The sequence below is a fragment of the Camelus ferus genome, chromosome 10 (assembly GCF_009834535.1).
Source record: "Camelus ferus isolate YT-003-E chromosome 10, BCGSAC_Cfer_1.0, whole genome shotgun sequence".
Lineage (NCBI taxonomy): Eukaryota > Metazoa > Chordata > Mammalia > Artiodactyla > Camelidae > Camelus > Camelus ferus.
Genome location: NC_045705.1, coordinates 14,085,535 through 14,111,634, shown reverse-complemented (window position 1 = coordinate 14,111,634; position 26,100 = coordinate 14,085,535). Strand labels below are relative to the sequence as shown.

Here is a 26,100-nt window from a genome sequence, read left to right as displayed (position 1 = left end):
ACTTTCTTCAATCTTAATGGCCCTTAATATTGGACATTATTATTTTCCATTTTATAGATGAGAAATTTAAGCCTCAGAATGCTTAAGAAACCTACCCAAAGACAAAGTTTATGTTATGTATTTGTAGGCTGCAATCTATGACCACCTGACCCTTAAAAATGTTATATAACTATAAATTGCCCATAGGCTATGCTGAAAGTGTAGAGACATGTAAACCAAATGAAATACAATGTCACCATGCATTAAAGCTAGATATGACCACATTTAGAAATTTAATCTTGTAAGATTGTTCAGTATGCTACCCATTGAACAATACTCCACAGTTGCAATACAGATTTAATAGGTGAGGGATATGTACGCAAATGTCTCCTAGGATTGACATTTATAGGAAAGAGCTTCAATGGAAAGAACCCAAAGGCAGCAAGGACATCTCCTGACAACAGGGCTGAAATATCAAAAGGAATCATTATAGGCATATCTCTTGCAAGGTAAACTGTGCAAAGGTGAAAACTCATTAATGACTCTGCTTTGGGTTTTGAAAATGACCTGGAATCTTTTCTTAGGCCAACTCTCTCTTTAAAAAACAACTGAATACAGGTGAACAAATAGTGTTCAACTACTCACTACTGGAATTCCCTTTGACTACAGCCTGTTGTTCTGTCATGATTATATGTGGTCAGAGAATTTTTTTTAAGTTACTTTATACTCCACAATAACTGGAATAGTTAAGGTTGGCACCAACCATACAAATGTGGCTTGATTGTAAAAGAAATGTCATGGGGAGCAGCCACATGACAGAACAGAAGGAGCAGCGGGGAAAGTTCTGGGTTCTTGTTGTTGGTTTCCCTCTGTGGTCTTGGACTAAGTCTCAGTCACTCTGGACCTCAGTTTTCTCACCTCTAAAATGAAAGGCTTTGGACGAGAACACAACCTTGTATTCACAGCATGTTTCCCAATAACAAAGTCTTTAAAGTACACTCAAAGAGATTAAAACACTCCAAAGCAGCACCAAACAAGTCAGACATAATTGCAATGCAATCACTACCTATGGTATAATGATGTCTCCTAGTGTTTATGAAAGCATTCTCAGAGCACAGTGTTTATTTTGTTGAACTTTAGCTTGTGTCTGAATGGAATGGTTTACTTTCAATATTTTTTTTCTTGCATCCTATAATCATGAAGCAACGTTTCTGAATGTCCCATTACACGTGCCCTACTCTGATGCGGACTTAACATGTTCTATACCTTTCATTTCCCCTTAGCAGCAAATCATATGCTGTTCTATGATCCTCTCAATTGACATATATCACACTACACATGCACACACACAGTAATCTATGGGAAAAATACATACATTTTTCATTTAATGGTCAGAGTTTCATGACACAGATATAAAGACTTTACAATAAAATATGTGCAAACAAGTTGAGACTATATGATCTCTAAAGCTGTTTTCAAAACTGGTTTGGTATAAAGTCCCTTTTATGTGATGATTCTTAAGACATAATGGTTGTCCTTCTTCTATATCAGCAGTTCTCAAATTGTTATCAACAGGAGGAAACAAATCTCAATGTTACATTTTCTTCCCTTAATTTTTCTAAATGTTTTTACCTTTTCTAGGATTGCTAATGGATGATGAAATTGATTAATGAGTAGAAAATAAAGTTATAGAAACTTTTATATCAATTTTGCCTATATAGTTTGAAAGCATTTTTTATTCATTGATGCTTATGCTTACACTTTGATTTGATATTACAATTTATGCAGTATTAATGCAATTTAATTTAATTAACTTGTAGCTATACAAGTAGCTTATTATATACTTCTGTGTGAAATCATCTTCTGTATGATAAAATTAAATACCACAATTTTTTATGGTGTTTGCCAAAGTGCATAGCACCATCCAGGCATTTTGCCACCAAAACACTTTGGACAAAACCAGCCTAGTTACCAGGTAACCTCATTATTTCTTCTGCTCCCCTTTTGTTTGGCAATCTTTTCTTTCTTTTGGATGATCATTTTTCTCATCGTCTTTGGAAAGAAGTTATTTTTGAATAGTCCTTAATTGACATTATTCACTCTTCTCCTCTATTCACACTTCAAACTTTGTTCAAAGCCTCTGTTGTTAATATTTATCCAACTCTATCTTATATATAATTATTTCTGAACATGACTGGGTTATAGGGACATGCATTTGTAACCAATATATTACTTTATTGCCTTAATGCTTTATGCAACAACTGACTTACTGCAGGTACCCTTCTGATGTGTGATAATGAAAATATCAAAAACATTTCTAAGTGTTATGAAGACAAGAAGGAATGGATTTTTTTTATTTTCCAGAGAAGAAAATTTAATATTAAATATTATCCATTTAATCAGGTTACTTAAATGATTTAGTCCTATTTATTAAAAGATTTTCCTCTAGAAGTCAGCCAAAAACAGGTGCACACACACCCCCACTACACATAAGTGCTCTCATAACACACATAAGAAAATATAATTTTATTAGACCCATATTCCTGTAAGTGGTTTCAGTGATTTTTTGCTTCCTGGTGGGTAGGTCAAGTTCTCCTTTTTAACTACACAGAGTTTGGTCTGGGACAACTGAACAGTCAATTCATAAATGTTTGAAGTGTCTCTTCCATTAGTCATAAGGAAAATTTAATGCACATACTCCTCACAGAAGTCATTTTAAAAATTGCTACTGGAAATCAGCAGCTAAGGCCCAGAAATAGAATTTAAAAAGTCAAAACTTTTTTGGTGATATGTTCTTAGCCTAGAAGATATTTATCCAATTCTATTACACAGAATGGTACAATTCTTACAAAGAAATGTATGTAGGGTCACGTGAAGGTGTGTGAGGGTTAAGAATCCTTGTGTGCAAGGCTTGGGACAAAAAAAAAAATTTACCTTAGATCAGTTTGGAAGAGTTAAAGCAAGACTTCTTCCAGTATCAAATTTATTTGCTGAAAAATTAAATTTCTGTGGTGTTTATTGTGACTCTTGCCTTTCTTTTATCCTATACATCAATTTGATTCTGAAGTTAGATTAAGGCACAGAGCTAACAGGAGCCTAGGGCATCTTTAATATATAGTACCATCTAAAAATAGATTCCAAAGTAAACATGTGGTGTGACTGCTGCTCAGAGGGCCCAGGACAGACCTCTGAGGTGACTCCCTATTGGGAGGACTGTAACTGACCATCTGCTTAAAGTTCTTGCTTGATGGAAAACCACCAGAAGTCAGAAGACCTTCACTCCTCCCCTGCCATGTTCTCTCCCCATTAAGTCATTTAAAACTCAATAAACCAAAGGCATCAAGAGCTGAATCACAGCATAAAGGAACAGAGGTTCAGCAGACTAAAGCTCAAGCCTTCTCCAGCACTCCATGGGTCCCTTTTCACCAAGAATTTCTGAAGGTTTTTCACCCTACTATTCCTTTCACTCCCTATACTACTTCTTATTGAAGTGAATTGCTGGCTGCTTTGGAATACCAATTTAATACTTCCACAGAATGAGGCTATTTAAAAAGTAGAGTCATTCTATTCTGAAGATATTAAACCAACACATATGTTTGCTTTCTTTGACCACATTTGTTTGTGCACAAGTTAAGTGGGTTTCTGTATTAGCTACATTATTCATAACATTAACTCAATTTTTTGGAATTCATATGTACTTTCTAAACAGGAGAGACAATACGCCAGGAAATTAAATAGCTCTTTTGAACTGTATAGGACTTACCAGCAAAACAGAAAACAGTTCTCGGCTATCGCTGAAGGTGAAAATTTAGCTTTCTTTGAGGACAAATTAAGTAATTCTGATTGGGGGACATAGATGTTGTTCACTATGGTGAATATTATGGAATTTTTTTCTTCAGCATCTAAAGTTGCTACAGAAAAGGTGAGGACAAGGAACAAACAAAAACAGAAAAGAACTCAGAAATTCATATTTAAAAAGCAAAATTGTTTTAGAGTTTTCATCCCTGTGGGTAGAATACTCTCCTTCTCTTATTGCAGCATTTGTTTTAGTGACATTCCTTTACTTTAAAATAAAATTGAACTTAGACCTATTGGAAAGATAATAGCAAGGTAATAAAGAGTGATACCCATAGAAAGAGATGTTGAAGTCAATACTTTTTTTTTTTTTGCACCAAGAGTCTCAGATCTGTATTCTTCACACTGTGAAAAGAACTTAACAATAAAAGACAAGTGACAACACCCAAAGCCTATAGGAAAATCTAGCAACTGTCACTCTCTGCTAATGCATTCAACACAATTTAAGCATGTGAACTGCCTTTTGCTTCACATACACGACCACTGACTACTGACAACTAAGAAATTAAGTTAAAAGAAGTTTAGGGTTAGAAAATGCACTGTCACAGGTGGCCATGGCTCAGCTACACAGTTTTTCTCAGCAAACTCACTTCTACTACTGCAACTGTTCTTGTAAACCTGTTCAGTTTAGGCTACAACCTCCACATGAATCAAATGCCTACAAGAACTCTTAAATACTACAAAGAGAATGGCCTTCCACTAAGGTCCACTGAAACGTTAAGTTCTTCTTTGCAAAATGACACATTGGTAGTACCAAATTCATTGTCAAGTTCTATCACTGTCACCAGGTAATCCGGGTATCCGGTAAAATAAATTGTTACTGAGTAATCACTATAGTAAGACATGCGGCCGATTAGGAAAAGTTTCACTTTTTTAAGCCCAGCATGCTCTTTTTGTTGAGTTGGCAAGAGGAAAAATTTAAAAAAGACCTGTCACAGTCTTCACCTGCAACCAACATTGCAGAAGTTTCATATCTAAAGTAAACTATGAATGACTAATTCAATTTTTTTTGTAAGTGTTTTGGATATTTAAAAAAAATTATCCTTATAAAAATTCACACTTTTCTAAAAGGGAAGATGATGGCTCTTTGCTTTTGTATTACATAACCAACACTAAAACTTTGGAAGCCAGAGACTATAGAGCATTCTGAGTCACTTAAATTACAGCATCCTTAAAAAGCAAATGGACTTTTGGAACACTAGAGATTCACTGTATTTAAAAATTATTGTAGGCAGGGCTTCCATTGTTTAAATATTTAATATTTTCTGCATATGCTGACAGGCCTCTACTTAAGTGCCCCAAACTTTGAGAATTTCCTTTCTCTAGAAGAATCCACAAGTAATTATTAAACCACAACACAAGAGTTCAGAATAAATGTCAAGACACTTCAAAAAATAACTGTTATGTATGATTTGCATTGCACTGTTTATAGCTAAACACAAATATTAAAATGGGCTCTGTAATTCAAACAAGTTATAATACCAAGAAGCAAGGTGATTTTAAAACATTTTATGAACTCAAGAGACAAGCAACCCTTAAAGAAAATAAAGAATACAACTCACATTCCATTTTAGTCTGGGAAAGTCACCTAGGTTTTGTTTGCAAGGAAAGACTAAGTTCATCAACTATTGGGGCTAAATCAAACAGTACTCACACTAAAAAGAAATTTTGGTTACAAGAGCCTAAAAGAGGGTGTGTCAATTAGGAGTAGAATCAAGAATTTTGATGCCCTGATTTTTCATAGATAATGAGTTTCCTTCATACTTCTCAATTTCAGAATTAGATATACTCCTATTTCCCCTCTTCATTTACCATCAGATACATAATCAGATAATGTTTCCATTCACATAGATTCAAAAAGATCTTCATCCTGTGTGGGTCATTTTATTTTATAGTAGCCAAGGGAAAGAGGTTGCTGCCAATATGATGTTCAGGCCATGCAGAATAAAGGCTCAGTCCTGGGCAATGAAACAGTCCACCTTTGTGCAGCTCTTGTGGAAGAAGAATTCAAGCCCATCACCAACTTTGGGACTTGATCAACAGTAGGGAGTCACAAAACTCTTTTCAACCACTGCATTTTAAACCTCCACTAAAAATAGCTCCTCTGTGCTGGAGCTTAAAGTCCCATCTATGGCTAGTGATGGAGTACAGTACTTAATTGTTTCTGACTAGGGTCCTGCATCAGCACTCTGAGAGTGTCTTCTAACTTTTAATCGCCTTGTATGCTCTTTCATTTGACCTGTTCACAAGACAGCCAAAGGAAACTGCCTACCAGTAAGCCTACTCTAGACGTTAAAACAGGCCATTTCACAAGTCCGGCAACTTTTCTGCAATGCTAACCATCTTCCTGTATTCTAAAATCAGACACACTTGGCGAAGGAGGTAGGCTCTGTGGCTGCTAAGACAGCTCCAGTGTAAAGACACTGCCTGGTGACAATACTCTCCCTGTCTGTCTAATTTCCTTTCTTTATTTTGGTCTATTACCGCATGTTATCTGTTTGCTACTTCTGGGGCTGAAGGGAAACACGTCTTTGGAAGGAAAAGCACTTGGTCCACTCACTGGAAGGAATACTTAAGGGCTAGGATAATTAGAAAAGATCTCTATTCTCCCAGAAGGATTTCAGAGCACAAATTATAGAAAGACCCCTTAACTTAGGGGGGAGATGCAAACAGCTAAAGTGTCTGTCCTTGGCCCCCACAGGTGACCTGAGGTAGGACCAACCTACTGGCAGCGCCCCTCAGCTCAGGTCACTCACGCTCCTGGACTCACCTGGTGCTGAGGACCAGCGCTGGCAGGAGAGGCAGCAAGTAGTGCGCTGGGATGAATTTCATGCTTGTCGCCTGCCGGGGTCCTCCTTTCCCCGCTGCCTTCGCTCTCCCTCCTTCTCCGGGTCCTGTCGCTCCTCTGTTCCCGGCCGGCAATGACCCCTCTCCAGCAGTGGACGGAAGGAAACCGACAAACGGACGGACGCCTCGCGAAGGCAGGCGCTTAGAGTGGGGAGTATCTTCGGGAGTGATGTCACCAGCGAGGCGAACCCGGCCTGGGATTGTTCGGCGCCGCCGCTCCCGAGCCTGGAGGGCGCGTTGTCACTCGCGCTGGAGGCGGCGCGGGAGAGAGGGAGGGGTGCCCAGCGATGGCCCCGCGCGCTCCGGTCAACGGGCTGCGCTCACCTGGCTGCACGCCCGCCTGGGTCTGATCTTTTATTCCCACTTCTCCAGAGGATGCGGAGGGGCGGGTCGGGGGCCAGGAGAGAAATCTAATCTGCCAGTAACTGAACCCGGCGTGCGCGGCAGGAGGCGAGACAGAATTCACAGGGAAAGACTTTCAGAGGCTTGAGAGTCACAGACAGGTGTCCTCAACTGACTAAACAGTGTTTGGAAAAACGCTGCTCTGGAGACAGTGTTTAAAATATTGTTCTAATTAGAAATGCGTACGGATTCCTCTGATGCGGACGGAAGGACAGCAGGAGTGAGCAGCGTCCAGAAATGCACCCCGGGCTCCTACTGCCACTGCAAGATTCCTTCTTAGTCCGCAAACATGTACTATAAAGAGATTTACGGACAGTTAAGTCGTCAGCTGTTTCTGTATTTTGAGGATTTCTGATCTTCCTCTAATTTCAATTTGTCTGCTTGTAGTGGCAACTGGCCGTGGGGTTGGAGCTGGTGGCCGGCCCAGTTTCAACTCACCTAAAGGGTTGCTTTTCTTCAGGTGAGGAAATGTAACTGAAAAAGTCATCAAAATGTTAACAGTAATTAGCTCGGAGTGATGGTTTTGGAAAACAGAAGATTTTATCTTTAATTTTGTTTTCTATATTTTCCAAATTTTCTATAATTAACAGCTGATATTTAGTAAGCTTTATTCTGAAAAAAAATAATTACGAAAATGAAATAGCAGAACTCTAATACAAAATGACATTTTGCAAAAGTAATTTTAGGAAACAGCCAAGTTCATCTACTGAGATACTCAGTTCTAGAATTTTCACAACATGGTATATGTAATTTTTTAAAATATTTCAGCTGGATATCCTGGATAAATAGTTTATAAAACAGTATTCTATACATTATTTCATTTGATTGTTATAAGTCAACCTAGAGAAATATGAATTATCTGTATTACAGAGATGAGGAAACCAAAGACCATAAAGATCTGAGCTGAATTTTTTTTTTTCTTTTTCAACAAAGAACTGGGTTCTTCTAAATCTTAAGCAAATCCTACTGTTGCCTGGAACATCCAAAGCTAGCATAACTAGCCCAATGATTAACACAAAGTTGATGTTCAATAGAGGCTGACATGCATCAAAGACTCTAGAGGGCAAAGGTCAGGTGGTCTCTGGGAATTCATATCCAGATGGTTCCACTCATTCTCCAGTTTTTTCAGGGGCTAGTGATTTATAATAAAACTTAGATGAAGCATCCCCTTTAGTTTAGTTTTTGAAGACAGTTGTAGGAAGAACCCATGTGTTATAAAGCTTTATTTTAAAGAGGGTACAAGTTTAACGAATTAACTGTCTAATTTACTGATCTGTTTTTGTTATTGCTTCTAATGGGTTTAAAGTTAAAACACTCACAGAACAGATATCGCTTTAAAATCAAAATAGATGAGTAATAACTTTGGCAAACTGGATACCATCCTCTTGGGCCGTAGTAACACACACTACAGATACAACTAGGCATATACAAATCAACTCACTTGTGAATTGCATGCCATTTTACAAAGAAAAATTGCACTAAAATTTCCCCAAAGAGAACTCTGATTCCAAAGGAAAATATTTATTTCCGTTTGCTCCTGCCAGAATTACCTTACAATAGATTTCCTGCTCAGTTTGGAAAGTGATCTTTTGAGTTGTATACTCAACAAAGACATATGACTACTTGGTTATAAAAATATATATATATAAATGTATGCTGAGGAATGACACTCATACTTATAGAACACATTTTTGTTTACCTAACAAGTTTGAATTATATTGTGTCTTAATCATAGGAATCAAGTATGGTAGTCATTTCTATTATTTCCTCTTTTGCAGTTGAGGTGACAGATTGAGTGGTTAAGTAATTTGCTGAAGGTCACTCAGTAACTTACACAGTGCAGATGGCATTCAAATCAGTCTACATCATTTCAAAGCATTTGCTTTCTTGAGGACAAGTTTTTTTTCAAATGTATTTATGTGAAAGAAGATTTTTCTCAACCTAAATTATATTGCTTTAAATTAAATGTGAGATATACATCAGTCAGGCTGTAGATTGTCAACCAGGAAAGGGAAGTACCTGAATGACCTGTTTAGATGGTTTATGCTGCTGTATTTGACACCAATAACAAACCACAAGGCTTGTTGACCTTTGTGCACTTTATGTAAGCAGGAAAAAAACCATCTAACTTAGGAGGGCATAGGAGCATCAGGCAAGCACATCTTGGATAGAGAACCTAAGTGAGATTGTGGAAAGTCCTACAGATTTAGAGGACTGAAGTACTATATTCTGAATTCCAGAATAGATCTGCCTCCCAGCAGAAGACTTTTCTTCTTAATGAATTACAAGACCGTAAGTCTCCATCATCCTGTCCATACTGTCACAGGAAAACTCAAATCCAGAATTGATTTTATGGCTTCAGAGACTTGATATAGGAATATAAAAATGTAGCAGTGCAGTCAAGAGATTCACTTAGCTGAAACCACTTTTCCTGTGCTGAGTCACAACACTGAACTCAGCAAAAGTATTTTTGCAGTAACTATACCCAAGTCTGGATAAAGGGCATCAAGAAAGCCCATGCAGTTACACTGAAAGGCTAGTTTCCATAAAATCCTGGAATTGGGAGACATAAGGTTATATTTTAAACAGCTTTACTGAGACATATTCAGGTACCCAAAACACCATTTTAAAGTGTATAATTCAATGGTTTTTTTTTTTAACATTTTCATAAAGTTTTGAAATCATCACTATTATCTAATTCCAGAACATTTTCATCACCACCAGAATAAACCCTGCACTCACTCGCAGTCACCACCACTCCCTCCTTTCTCTCTTCTCCCCCATCCTTGGCAACCACCAATCTAATTACTGTTTCTATGGATGTGCCTAATTCTTGACATTTCATATAAATTGAATTACATGTGGTCTATGTGACTGATGTCTTTAATATTGTTTCAAGGGTTATCTATGTTGTAGCATGTATCAGTATTTCATTTATTTTTATTGCTGAATAATGCTCTGTTTCAGAGGTATACTACACTGTGTTTATCCCTTCATCAATTGATGGACATTAGGGTTGTTTCCCACGTTTTGCCTATTATGCATGATACTGCTATGGATATTCATATAGTTTCCTTTGGGAACATCTGTTTCCAATTCTTTTGGGTATATACCTAGGAGAGGAATTCCTGGATCATATGGTAATACTATGTTTAATTTTCTTGAGAAACTGCCTAACTGCTTTCCAAAATGGCTGCACCATTGTACATTCCTACCAGTAATATGGAAAGATGTCAATTTCTCTATGTGGAATTCCAGTACTTGGAATTTTTAGTTTATTTTTATTACTATTGTAGATATTCCTATGGATATAAAGTGGTATCTAATTGTGGTTTTGATTTGTGTTTACCTGACGTTACTGAGCATCTTTTCATGTGTTTATTGGCCATTCATATACAATTTTTGGAGATATGTTTATTCAAATTCTTTGCCCATTTTAATTGTCATTTATGATTTATTTCTAAATTATAAGAGTTCTTTATACATTCTGGATACAATTTCTTTGTTAAATATATGACTTGAAAATATTTTCTCCCAACCCATGGGTTATCTTTTCATTTTCTTGATGGTATCATTTTCAGCAAAAAAGCTTTTAATTTTCTTGAAGCCCAATTAGTGTAATTTTTTTTTCCTTTGTTACTTGTGCTCTTGGTATCTAAGAAGGTTTTGCTTCACCCGAGATCATGACTATTCATGTCTATATTTTCTTGTAAGAGTTTTATTGTTTTACATTTGATCCATTTGGAGTCAGTTTTTGTACATGGTGAGAGATAGGGATCCAACTTAATTCTTTGTATGTGGATATCTAGTTGTCCTAGCATCATTTGTTGAAAAGGTTATCATTTCCCTCATTCAACTGTCCTGCCACTTCTTCTCTCTCATTATTTCTGCATTTACTTTTCTACTTTTATATTCTAAACTACAACATCCCCTACAGTTTCATCCTTTATCTTCTCCTTTTAAAATTCCATATATTTCTTTCCATGGTGAACTTATAGTTTTTTGGGGGGTTTACTATTTTCAATATGATTAATGTTCAGCTAGATTTCTTCACTGAGCCCTTACCTAGATTTCTCTTGGTACCTCAAGGTCAGACTCAATCACAATGAACTTTCTTTCTCTTCTCTCTGTCTGATCATCCTTCTGTTTATTCCCTCGTATCTCCATCAATTCAGTCACTCAGCTTACAAACCTGGGAATCATCATTACTTTCAGCTCTCACTTCTCTCACATTTGGTCAATCAACAAGTCCTACGAATTTTATTTCCTAAGTATTCATTTATAGCAATCACCCACCCCTAGGTTAGACCTGTCACCAGGGCTCTATTTAGGGTTCATCATCTTTTGATTCTGAAGTATGATCTTTAGTCTCGGATGTGTTTTCCTCTAATCCATTCCCCTAGTATAACATACTGAAGCTGCAAATATTTTTATTGCCTTAAAGATTCTAGGAAATTACTCAATGTTTTCAATACATGTCTTTTCTCTCTTCTTTAACTTTCAGGTTGCACTCCAAACAGAGCAACAGAAGTTTTTCTAGACACGACTTCATACTTTTTTGTTATTCCTTCTTCAAGAAGTATTCACTCATTCACAATACCCAAATGGTCAGCTCTCCATATCTGTGGGTTCTGAATTTGAAGATTCAACCAACCGTGGATGGAAAAGATTTGAAAAAGAAAATTCCAGAAAGTTCCAAAAAGCAAAATTTAATTTGTTGTGCACTGGCAACAATTTACATAGCATTTACATTTTAGTTACAACTATTTATATATCATTTAATCTACAGATGATTTAAAGTATACTAGGAGATATGCATAGGTTATATGCAAATACTATGTCATTTTATATAAGGGACCTGAGCATTGTAGGGTTTTGGTGTATATGGGGGTTTTGGAACCAATCCCCCCAGAGTTACTGAGGGACAACTATAACTTACTTGAATTATTTAAGACTCACCAAGGCCATCATCTCTTTCTAGAATATTTTCCTTAACTCATCTGCCACCATAAACTTAGTAAAGTCTCTCTTTTTAATGTTATGTCATGAGGTAGATTGCCTTGATATTGTACTTATAATACTATTTAGTAATTATATATTTCTGTTCCTCATTACACTATGAATCTATTGAGATTAGGAGTATTTCTCACTTTTCTCAGTGCCAAAGAAGGTGAAAATACTGTAAAAAAATTATATTTTAATTTATGTAATTTCTAAATCAATCACTAACTTTATTCAAATATTTGTGGACCCAGGGGTTAAAGACCTTTAAAAAAAAAAAAGAGGTTTTAAATGGTCCATTCGAAATATGTTTACTGCTTTCATACTCACTGTTTTATTGTTGCTAAAGAAAACTGTCCAAAGGAAATTTACTTTACTAAGGCCAATTATCCTTTTTTTTTAAACCAAATACGCCATAAAGAAGAAAACAGAAATATAAGGTTAATACTAGTCTGTATTCCATACAAAAATAAAACAAAACAAAAACAACAATCAAAAAACAAAAACCAACAAAGACTGAACCCTATATCCTTTAGTTCTTTTTAGCCAAGTTATATCATTAAATGGCTTTGACCCACTGAATTCCCTACCTTCTTTATAAGTTATCCTGCTGGTTCACATGAATGGTGAGATGTTTGTATAAGAGCCCTGGAGTGGGACTTCCCCAGTAAGGAAGAGGGACTTGGGGATCTTATCTACCTTATACTTGTTGCCCTGGAAACAATCCTGTGTCCTCTTCTTTGCTAATATCACCATGTATGTGAGTTACTCTGGGACTAAGTCTATTCACTTGCAGAAATAGATAACACAATAATACAGAAAACAGTTGGTCTGCTTTCTTTTATCCAAATGTAGGAGATAAATTATAATTCTGCTTTCGGCAATTATATTGGGAATTCACCAGAGTACTGAGACCTCAATAAATCCTTTTGTAAAGAAGTCTTTTGTAATGAGCACAGCAATGCTTTAATGTATGAATTTTAAACTCTTTTAAAAAAAAAAGTATTTTCATATTTTGCAGTATATTTACAAAAGAATCTGGTCTGCTTAACGGATCCATTCACTGGATCACTTAACTTAAAAAAAAAAATCAATGGCATCTCTTATTCCATTTTTTTTTTTTTTTGCTGCCCACATTTGTCTGTCTCAATGAATTTCTTAACACAGAAAAATTTAAGATCTAATTTAGTCCCTCTTCTATGACTAACTCTCATTACAGAACCACGATTAAATCAAGATTTCTAAGGCATAGTTTTTCTATGTTCACTCTACGTTACACTGGACATATGGTTTTCAAAACATCCTCGCATCCAATATTATATTTAACTCAAAATGTAATTAATGATGAGAATTCAGTTTCCAGGCATGAAGGAATAATTGGTATAAGACTTGTCCTCCTACTTGAAATAAATATAAAGTTTGGGGAAAAAAAAGGAATTATTTCAAGCACTGGGATATAGGAAGAACAGGATCATGGAAAGCAAGCCCATGCTCACACCAGCTTTCTCAAGGGGACTGTTTTAACTACTATGGCACAAGAAGGTGGAGGACAAGGGAAACAATAGTCCTACCGAGACGAGGAGGCAGAATTTTGATCTGCTAAAGTGCTTAGGATTTGTGAGAAACAGTACCAGAGAAGAAGCTTTGCAAAAATCTCCAAAATACTTCAGGGTGATCTACCATGGATCCTTGGCCAAGGACTTGGCTTCATAAATGCAGACCAGACTCTGTAAGGCTTATACAGACTGAAAAAATGCACAACCTAAAAGTTGAGAGTTATGTTTTATTGGGTGGACATTCTGAGGACTTCAAGCCAGGGAACAGCCTCTCAGATCTTGTTAAGGGACTGCACTGAAGAGGTAAGGGAAGAGCCAGGATATACAGGAGTTTTTGCAACACAGACTAGGTAATCAGAACATCAAAAGATTACTGTTAATTAAAGAAAACTAGATACCTCAAGTTAAGGAGTTTAGCACTTTTCTATGTATGGGAAAATGCAAGAGTCAGGCTCATTGAAATCATTCCTTTGATAAGCACCTTAGCTATCTAAGGCCAGTATCCTGTGATTTCCATCCTGAGTCTCCTCAGGTGGCACTGTTGAGGGTGGCTGCAGTGGGCTGAGGGCTTGGCAGCAGGGCCCTTTGGTTCCATCCTGAGGGCTACCATCAGGGTGGCTGCAATGTGATATCTTGAGCATGCAACATCCTTTGTTTACTAACATGGCAGGCGATATTTTTTACTCACACCTAGTTCTGCTATTCTGCAGCTGCAATGAGTCTGGAATAGAAATACCAGAGTTTTTGAACTACTGTGATATATTGGAATTCTCATCCAGTCAGAATGGAGAAACCCTGATAGCACTTTACAAACACCTCAAGCATTTAGTTAAAATTCCATAAAATCCAGGCTTTTGGAGTAGGAGTCATACACTGGTAAAACAGGTGTGTCTTAGAACAATGACAAAACTCATAGAGATTTATCATAAGAACTCTTTATAGGCAGAACACTCATGGACATAAATCACAGCAACATATTTTTTAACCAGCTACTGGAGTAATGGAAATAAAAGCAACAATAAACAAATGGGATCTAATTAAACTTAAAAGCAGAGCTAAGGATACCATCAACAAAATGAAAAGACAACCTACAGAATGGGAGAAAATATTTGCAAATGATGTGACTGATAAAGGACTAATTTCCAAAATATACAAACACCTCATACACTTCAAAATCAAGAAAACAAGCAGTCCAATCCAAAAATGGGCAGAAGACCTAAACAAGCAATTCTCCAATGAAAACATAAAAATGGCCAACAAGCACACGAAAAAGTGCTCAGCATTGCTAACTGTTAGAGAAACAAACATCAAAACTAAAATGAGATATCACCTCACACCAGCCAGAATGGTCATCATTGAAAAGTCTACAAATACAGATGCTGGATAGGGTGTAGAGAAAAGGGGACCCTCCTACACTGTTGGTAGGAGTATAGATTGGCAAAGCCACAATGGAGGACAGTAAGGAGGCTTCTTAAAAAGCTAAAAATAGATTTACCATATGATCAATCAATCCAAATCCTGGGCATATACCTGGAGAAAAAAAAATTCAAAAAGACACGAGCACTATTTCCAATAGCCAACACATGGAAACAACTCAAATGTCCATCAACAGATGACTAGATAAAGATGTGGTACATATATACAATGGAACACTAACTACTCAGCGATAAAAAAGGATAAAACAGTGCCATTTGCAGCAACATAGATGGAGCTAAAGATCGTCATTCTAAGTGAAGTGGGTCAGAAAGAGAAAGAAAAATGCCATATGATATCACTTATTTGTGGAATCTAAAATAAAATAATATAAAGGACAAAAAAAGAACTCTTTAAAACCTGATGGTTTTGTAAAGAATGAGCAGTAATTTAACTGTTTAAAGAGGAAAATTCAACATCCATTAAAGAAAGATCACAAAATCTAGAACCTCTACAATGTATTCAGCACATGGCAAGCATACAACTGAATTACTGGACACATGAAGAAACATGAAAATGTATTCATAATCAAAAATAAAAGCAATCAGTGGAAATAGAACCCAAGCAACATTTCTTTTGAAATTAGTAGACAAAGACCACAGAGAAATTTAAACCATAAAGATAATCAAAATGAAAATTCTAGAACTGAAAATACAATATATGAAATAAAAACACACAGTTTGAATACTGAAAAGTGAAGGGTTAGTAAACTTGAAGACACATAAATAGAAATAATCCTATCTGAAGGAGAGAAAAAAATTATCAAATAAATGTATGAACAAAGATTTAGTGAACTGTGGTATCGTATCAAATTGTCTAATAAATACATATTTGGAGTTCCAGAGGGATAAGAGAAAAAGAGTAGGACATATAAATTATTTTTAAAATGACAAAAATGTCAAATATGTTTAAAAAACATACATTTGCATTTTCAAACTTAAGCAGAATAAATCCAAAAGGAACCACACTTAGATATATCATACTCAACTTGCTGAAAAGTAAAAGATAATCTTAAACAAGAGCGTAACATACATAGGAGTCTCAACATTCATGAGATTCTCAACAGAAACAATAGGGTAGCGAACACAGTGGGGCAGTATTTATAAACTGCTTTAAAACTCTCAATCCAGAATTTCATACTCAGCAAAAATACCCTTTAAAAATGAAGGCAAAATAAAGATATTTTCAAATAAATAAACCTTGAAAGATCTCTTAACAGAAAATCTGCTCTATCACAGATGATAAAAGACATCATTCAGGTGGAAGAAGGATACAATATGAAAATGCAAGTGTATAGGAAAGAATGAGGAGGTCTAGAAATTGTACATATTTAGATGAATACAAAAGGCTATGATTTCTCTTATTTTTTTAAAGAAGAAATAAAAACCAGTAGTATTACATTCTGTGGCTTGAATATGTAGAACTAATATATGGCAACAATAACACAAAGGATAGAGATGGTAAAGGAATTATACTAATGGAAGGATTTTTTTTTCTGTTATAGGAAGTTGTAAACATTAACTTTAGGTAGAATATGAAAAACATGAATGCATAATATTTACTAAAGTAATTATCAAAAAGTGCAAATACATACAGCAAATATTCCAAAGTACAAAAAAAGAACAATGATAAAAAAAAAAGATTAATCCAAAAGGAGGCAATCAAGGAAGTACAGAAGAACAATAGCTTAGATGTGAGAAATAGAAAGCAAATAGGAAAACAGTAGGCATAAACTTTATTAATAAATTGAAAATTAAATTAAAATTAAATGAAAAGAGCATCAGTTAAAAAGAAGAGATCGTTAGACTGGATAAATATGCAACTAAAAATTGTCTACAAGTAACATATTTTAATTTAAAGACCAAAAATAAATTTTAAAAATCTGTATGAAAAACTCGAGTGGTTAAATTAATAATAGAAAAAATGTTTCAGGACATAGACTATTACCACAAATAAAGAGGTATATTTCATACTGATAAAAATGTTAAATCATTAGAAAGATACAATAATTTTAACTGTGCATGTACGTAAAAAGTTTTTATATAAAATTGAAAAGGAAATGCGAAGGGACTCAAGGGAGAGAAAAGCAACTACAGTTAGATGGATACTTCAACAAACCAGTCCAATAATCTATAAACAATTATATAAAATATCAGATAGGATGTAGAAAATTTGATGAATATTATTAACTAAACTAATTAACACTTACAGAATGCCTCACCAAAAACACAGAAAGCACAGTTTTCAGGTGTACGTGGAACATTAACCATAGCAGACAATATGCCAAGCTATAATACAATTCTCTATGCATTTCAAAAAATTGAAACCTCTAGAACATATAATCTTATCAAATAGACTTAAATTAAAAATTTAATGCCAGAATTTCCAGATATTTTAAGTAACCAATGAATGAAAGAAGAAATCACAGAAAAATTGGAAAAAGACTGAATCAGATGAAAATGAAAATACAATCTATCAATAGCTGTGTAATACAATGAAAGCAATGTTTAAAAGGCAAATGCTTATATTACAGAGATAAAATATTAAAAAAAGAATGATTCAGTTTTCACCATAAGAAGGTAGAAAAAAGAGCAAATTAAACTAAATTAATTGCATGTGGGAAATAATAAAAATAAGCAGAAATTAATGATACAGAAAATAGTTACAATACATACTACTAACATTACAAAAAAAAGAGGTAATTATAAGCATTATAGATATTAAATAAACAAGATTATATTACTTGAATACATTTCAGAAATTAGATGAAATGAACAAATGTATGAAAAACTTACAAAAATGACCCAAGAACTAGAAAATGTAAGTAGCCCTACTAAATTAATTTAATTACTTTATTTAAAGTTATCCTGAAGGGGTATTTCAGACTCTTTCAGTGATTTATTTTCTATCAGATGTTGAAAGGTGAAGTAATACTAATGTTAAATTATTTGAGAAGTTAGAGGAGGATAGATCTGCTCTCTATATACTCCATGATAATTTTATGATTACTATCTCTCTGGTGACGAAGTTCGACGAAAGTAAAAGATGTAAATAGAATTATAGGCAATTTTTCCTATGAATGCAAAATCCCTTGGAAAATATTACAAAGCCTAATCCAGCAATATATAAAAAGAATAAAACATCATCATCAAGTAGATGTTTTGTAGAAATTCAATGCTAGTTTTTCATTCAAATTAAAAATAAATGCTTTATTGTTTTAATGAAGATAGAAAAAGTATGTATTATCTCAATCAGTGTAGGAAAATTATTAAACAATTTTTAGCACCATTCATGAAAACAAATTTCACCAAACTGGAAATAGGTGGGAAACCACCAAACTGACAAAAAGTATTTATAAAAGACTTCATTATTTTCAGCAGTGAAAGACTGAATGTTTCCCTGTAAGAGTGAGAATAAAGCAAGGATGTACTCATACTACGTTTAAACTTAAAGGAAGAAAATATAACAGAATCACTTTACAACTTAAGTTAGTCAAATATTCCCTAGATAGGTACAAAAATACCATAAGAGAAAATACACTGATAAATTGTACTTCAAAAAATAAAATACTTTTGATTTTTGAGAAACCAGTAAGAAAATAAAAGGCAGGGCAGAGACTGGAGAAGAAAAATATGCAACATAGTTTTGACAAAGACATTATAACAAGAGTGTGTAATAACACTTAAAAATCAATAATCAAAAGACAAACAAGAAAGAGCTTGGCAAAAAAGAAAAAACCTGAATAGGTACTTTATAAAAGAAGACATTATGGTATAAATGTAAGCATACACACAGAAAATAAGTCCTCAACATCATTAGACATCAGAGAAATAAAAAATAAATCAACAATGAGAAACTACCACTGGAAATGAGATATCCACTTCTGGAATGGCTAAAACAAAATCTAGCAAAATGAAATATTGGCAAGGATATGGTACAACTTAAACTCATATATCCTATTTAGATTATAGTGACACAATCACTTCATATTGGCCACTTCTTAAAAACGTATGCCTAAAACTGAACGGAAACTCATGAGACATCATAAGCAGAACTTAGCAGAACCAGTCATCTAAGTTGCTCTTAGATTCCTTACTAAAAGAAACTGAGATCATAAAAGTTTTTTGTTTCATGGTGCTACACTTTATTGTAATTTCTTATGCTCCAAGAGATTATCCAATAAATAATATCAATTTATAATATGACCATATGTGTGTTTAAAACTTTTATATTGTAATTTATTTGGGGTACTTGCTAAATCCTTAATTTTTAGCATTTCAGAATACAAAACACTTTGAAGATCCATTTGTTGTTTTTAGGATAAATTATACTTTAGCAGGAGGTTTAAACTTCCATATAATGTATTAATATCTACAAAGTGCTTTTTAAGAATGGGAATACACTTAATCCTCACTACAATTCTGTGGAGTAGAAATTCTTATCTCCAGTGTATAAATATAAAAGCTGACTCAGGAAGTTACATATAACTTGTCCATAACCATACAGTTAATAACAGTCAGGGCCTGGATTTGAATTCAATTTAACTGTTTTAGAGATAGGAAAATTGAGAACATGTAAGTAGCCCTAAGTCAATATAGTTCACTAATGGCCATGGAGAATCTGATCTCAGGTTTTCTCATTTCCAATCTGGTTCTTTCCTGTTTTTACTTAAAAATAATTTTTCTCTATATCACACTTCCTCCATAAGCTAATTAGTTTTTTTTTTTAAACTTGATCTGCACAATTGATTAAAAATATAGCATTGTGTAAACCAAGTAAACATTTTGGGATCTATACTCATTTTTTGATGCTTATTAATTAGATTAATGCTACCCAAACACATTAAGTGCCAAATAAGAGCTACAGTACCTGTTACAACAACCAATATACAAGTTTTCTAACTTACTTAAGCTCTCTCATATTAAAATTTTTACAGTTAAACATGTTCATATAGTATTTCCCCCACTCTCCCTGTGGTTAAATCTCCCTACTTCTCAGTTTTATAAGAATACATCATTTTGGCTTTATTTAAATACAGCCTCTTTAGGGAAAAACAGTAATTAAAAATCTGCAACATTAGAATAGTTCTGAAGGAACTATTTATACATGTTACTTTATTTTTCCATTTCTAAAAAAGGTGTACACTTGCATTAGTCATTCCTGTTTCTTTTCTACGAAACCCAAAAATTAAACCATGCACTTTGCTAGTGATTATGGAATTTATTCCAAAGAGCCACAACAAGAAATATAATCATTCTCAGTCATATTGGTAAAGTCTTGCATTTTATGAAATCATGTATCAAATGCGCCTCTGTACATGCTACTGAAGTCAACATTGAAAATCCATGTTAAAATCCAGCTGAAGGTGAACTTGTATAAAGATCTTGAACACCAGATATCTGCTCGTCCACTACTTTTTGTTTATGTTATACTTATACACATAGTATATAGTATACATATATACATATATATATATACTGTGCATAGTATATATATGTTTATACATATATATGTAATTTATATAGAAATATAAATTTATGTGAAAAGGTTGGGATCATGTTCAGTCTTAGTGGATATCTGCTATCTTCCCTGCTTGCTCTGTTGCTCATCATCCTGCTTCTGTAAGTAAACATTAATTTTCCTTTGAGAAAACACTTCTGTTTTCTCTCAGAGGTGATTTGAATGGGGCTGATACAACATCCTGGTTTAAGAAGTAGGTGTCCACCTCAAGATATTACCTAACCAGCATATTCTATACTCTGGTCACAATACTGGCTTAAGGATGGGCTATTGTCAATATAAAGCAACCATGCATATAAATCCACAACGCACCAATTCACCTCAAACATCACATCAGTCTGTTAAGCCCTTCCAGACCACATTTGAACTTTCACTTTACTTGACTTTTGTGGCTTCTATGATATTCAAAAGTGATATCTACTGCCAGTCCCCTTCTGTTTTCCCTCCACTTTTAACACCGCTTTTATGGCAGACATTGGTTACATTCACTTCAAACAGCTCCCCAAATTTATTTCCCATTCTATTGCTTCAAACCCTTAGTTGTGTTTTCTCGCTTTTTGTTTCGTGGCTAGAAATATTAAGATTTCTGTTATTTTCCTGCATTGCTTCATTGGAATTATCTCAGGCACATTTTCCCTCAATGTAGTTTAGTACTTCAGCATCTGAATGTGAAAGTAGCTGTAAAACCCATGTGATATTTAAGTCTACATTTTGTTCAGGTCTCTCTTTTTCATTTGGTAACTTGTCTTGAGTTTACATTCAGTGTACTACATTCTCATGATGTCTATGGAAATCCAGCTGTCCACTTAACAGCTACATGAATTTATGCTGGGACCTTAGCCATTCACTGCAAAATCAATCAGATTCAAATAGAAAATGTACCTGTTTGAAAGAAACCGATTGCACAAATTTTTGGTTGCAATTGCATAAAAATGTAATTGGATAATAAAAGTTAGTCTTTACAGCACTCTGAAACTCAAAGTATGTAGGAAATAAAAACAAGCAGTACTATTATAGTGGATAGAAAAATGAAGCACAAAGATGTCACTGACATCTAAGGTCACACTGGATGCTGATAAGGTATCTGGGATTTTGATACAGAAAAAATATCAATTTAATGTTCTAATTATCATTATTATTCTACTACAAGCATTTTTAATTAAGTACCAGCTATGCTAGGCATTCTGTTAGTTAATGTGAAGAATGTGATATCTCACATCAGAGAAGGAACTTAAAACTTCTTGTTCATTTTTTTCCTTTCTTGATTTTAATGTGTACTGAGTACCATAAAAAAAACTTGAAAACAAATTTGCCTAATTAGTTTATAGGTGTCAGGTCACCTTCTATTTCTATTAAGGAAATTCTGTATTTCTTTTAGCAATGGATTTCAGAATCTTCTGATCATGACATAGAACTTTCTTTTTTCAGGGTGGCAATGAAAGCTCTTGGTGCTAAAGTCAGGTTAAGGATCCCTGCACAGACAGACTGCAATAACCTCAGTGTTGTACTGTGTGAGGAGGGTTGTGTTGGGGAGGTGGCCTTCTGCTCTTAGATCCTCTTCAATTATTCAGGTATGAGAGGTGATCTGAAAGTTCCAGGTAACAAGAGTAACAAAGTTATTCATTTGGTAGAGGATAATTTTCTTTATTTAAATTGATTTGAAGATCTTTGTTTTCTATCATTGAGAGGGGAAGTCTGTGTTATAAGTAGGATTATTAAAACCAATCTCTCTGACATAGATGAATATAAAAATGAACTACCATTTGTTGAATACATTCTATGTGCTAGACAGTATGTAACATTCTCTATATTTGTTGTCTCAATTTCATTTAACCTGACCCCAAAAGAATTCTAAATGGAATATGTATCTATGAAATTTAAGAGAAATTAAGACACTTGTAAAACTTTACTCATCTTGGGAATAGGAATTTGAATATAGGTAGGCAGTACACAATGGTGGTTAAACACAAAAGGTGACCCTTTATATAATCTTTGGCAGATATTTTTAACTTTATCAACTGTAAAATGAGAGCAATAATATTAGTCACTTCAAAGTTGTAAAGACTGAATGAGATCAGGCATTTAAGATCTTAGCACAGTACCTGGCACAGGTACTGGACATGGTACCTGCCTAGGGAATATTACTGACTGCAGTGGGCACTGTGGTGCTTTGCTCAGAACCCTTCTTTAAGGCCCACATGTCCACCCTCTCTGCTAGAATACTGTAAAGGCTCACAACTGTTTCTTTCAGAGTGTACTTGTTCTTTACTGCCAAGAACTGCCTTGCTCAGAGTTTCCCCATTCCAGAGGTTGTTTTTAGCCATTGATAGGTTCAGGTGTAGATACCAGAGCTCAACTTGGGAAAACTCTGAAGGGCTATCTCTCAACAACAAAGCTCCTCAAGATCCACTGAATTTAGTTGTATTTCAGGTCATCTTCTTCTCTTGTCCAATCTGCCTTTTCCACTCCCTTTCAGTTATACCTCCTGAGAGTTCTTTCCAGTAAATATGCATGTAACACCTTGTCTCTGTCTGTTTCCAGGGAACCACATCTACAAGACACTGATAATGATGATAAAAAATGAAATAGCGAAGGGTATGTGGCTGTGTGTGTGCGTGCGTGCGTGCGTGTGTGCGTGTGTGTGTGTGTGATGTATAGATGATACCTACCTCAAATGTTAACTCTACTGTTAACTCTACTGGGACCTCAGGTCTGGGAGCATGGGAATTAAATAAAGAGTATTGGGAAATGTAGCTATCACAGCAAACTATTTAACTTATTTGAGTCACACCCAATCTACCTTCCAGGACATCTGGAAAATCAAATGATGCAGTATAAGCGATCAAACTGTTAGCAATTACCACACAAACATAAAATATTGTCCCTATTGTTACTATATCAAAAAGAGAGATGCCAACATAAAATCTAACTTTTTATCTTAGGACCTACCAAGTAATGGTGCAACTCTGCTTCAAGACTGTAATTGAGGGAAGATCCTGGCTGGCATGCAGTGATGCAGCAAAGTACTGAATATAAATTAACCTACACATTTTTATTTCATGTTTATGATGGGTTGGGTCTGCGACCTTGGTTAAGTAATACATCTGAGTTTCAATTATTTGCCACTTACTTCAGAGACAGATTGTATGATAAAGCAATGATGAGATCATTATTGAGATAACATTTGTAGAGCCCTTTGAGAGTTTTAGATGAAAGATGCCACATGAAGAAAATACACAATCTTCTGTTATTAAGTTGGGGAAAAATAATAACATAAATGGCTTTTCAGCCAAAACACTTAATGATGGCAAATAAAATCAAGGTGTTGTGCTGATCGCCCAAACTTTTCTTTATAGCCAGAGAACACGTTCCTGAACTTTTCTAGAAGTTTCAAAGGACAATCTTGACTAAGCCCCAATGTAAGCTACAAGTATGTAAACACAAACTATAAGGATAATAAAGAGCTTGTAGACTGTTTCATAGTTTAAACATAAAGTTGGGGTTAAAATCCCAGAATCTGATGTCAACTATGAAACCCTAGCTTTAAAATGTATTAGCTCTGTAACTTTTAATCAATTACTCACCCTCTTCTCTTTGCCTTGGTTATTTCCTATGTTAAATGGGAATAATAATAGTATATACTTTTTGGAGTTTTGAGGATTAGATAAATGATTAAAACAGTATCTCACATATAAGTATCTCTCATGATAGGTTAGATTGTTATTATATGTAGTCTAATGGGATCTCTAATTTGACAAAGGCCAAGCAGCACCTTGGGATAAATAGCACAATATTTTCAAGAGAGACGAGGTGTGAACAATATTGCAATAGAGTCAAAATACAGTATTGTGAAACCCGATATTTGTTTCTCTCAGGAAGAGCCTGCCTAAGTGAGTTCTGAAAGCTGTAGTGAAAGGAAGGACCCATGATTTGAATTAAAATAATGCAGTTAGGAAGTTGGAGCAGGGTCATGGCTTAGAACAGGGGCTGTCCTATCACCTGGAGCTGTCATTTTTCCTGACATCTGGAGCTGTATTTAATAGCCTTCCTGTATTTATGGGGATTTCTGCCTGAAGGAAACCTAAAAATACCACTTAGGCTCCTACAGAACTAGATCTTCTCATTCTAGGCAAGAACAGGGCTCTTTCTGATATATGTTAGCTATCCCTTTCTAAGGAAATACCTAAATTCCACACAGGAAATTGTATTAGAAAATTGTGATGATGCCAGAAGCAAACGGGAACTATTCTCTAACTCCTTCAGCAAATTATTTCTAGAGAAAGCAATACCAATGAGCCATTACCATAAGCCTTAGTACTATCCCAATTTATCTTAAATCACTCAGTCATATATATTAAAATTATACACACTAACAAAAAGAAAGAAATTAAGAAAACAAGAGCTAAGTAAAATGACGCTAAATTAATTCAGTTCTCCTTAGTATAAGAGAACACGGGACTACAATATATAGGCATCCATTAGATGCCCTTGATGATGGAAATATTTAAGATAACAAATGGATCTTCACTGGAGGTGGGGGGTAGGATGTTTAGATAGACTCTGATCTCATTTTAGATCCTTAGTGACAGTTTTCAATCAACTTCTTATTTCTGTCCTTCCTTTAGCAGTTGCTTGAATAATGATTCATTATTTTCTGGGATTTAAATTTCTGAAGCTCAAAGACTGTTATTCATATGAGATACATGCTCAGTTGCTATAATAAAATGACCACCAAATATAGTAGATTAATATAATAATGGTTTATTTTTCTCTCACATAACTTACAGAAGTGAGTAATCTAGGGCTGGTGGGCATCTGTTCTCAACACATGAATTTCAAGGTTGCTCCAGTCATTATGACTTCCAAAACAGCAGGGAAGAGGAAGGAAATATATAAGAACTTGACTTTGAAATAAAAACTCATCACTTATATTAAATCCCATGGGCTGTATATAGTCACATAGTAAGGGAAGTTAGAAAATGTAGTCTCTAGCTGAGTAATCATGTAATTATTTAAAATTTGACTTTATGATCCATTTGCATTGCTACAAGGAAAAACTGCATCTAATTGATTGTTACTTAGATACAAGGAAAGTACAAATTGTAGCTAAAGAGAAGAATAATGTGAGTAGCAAAAGGTTATTAATCCAGTGGTCAATTTTTATCCTTTCCTTACTTCCTTATGTCACATTTGACCAAAATGATCACTTTGCCTTAATATCTTGTTTGACTTGGCTTCCATAATATCAGTGTTTCTTGTTTCTCATCTGACCTCACTGGCCATCCTGTCTCAAAATTTTTGTTGGGTTCTCCTCATATTCCCAATCTGTAAATATTAACATGTCCCAACCTTACTCTCCAATCTTTTATTTTCTTTATTTGCACTTGACCCCTAGGAGATATTAACCTTATCAACTACATAATGTATCTACATCTATCATCCAATGACTTATATAAGACTCTAGCTT

General features: G+C 34.7%; 1 protein-coding gene across 4 annotated transcripts in view; it reads right to left on the bottom strand.

Annotated features, from left to right (window-relative positions):
- The window catches only part of LUZP2 (leucine zipper protein 2), a 423,667-nt gene that overhangs the window by 347,552 nt on the left and 50,015 nt on the right, over positions 1-26,100 (bottom strand). The window contains exon 1 of one of the 4 annotated variants that reach the window (XM_032488378.1): positions 6,605-7,214. The exons of 1 other annotated variant lie outside the window; for it this stretch is intronic. In XM_032488378.1, the coding sequence (XP_032344269.1) occupies positions 6,605-6,666 (62 nt within the window). In that variant the 5' untranslated portion in view covers positions 6,667-7,214. Of the gene's footprint in view, positions 1-6,604; positions 7,215-26,100 lie in introns of those variants that run through there. 2 more of the 4 variants (XM_032488379.1, XM_014568114.2) reach the window with 2 other exon arrangements.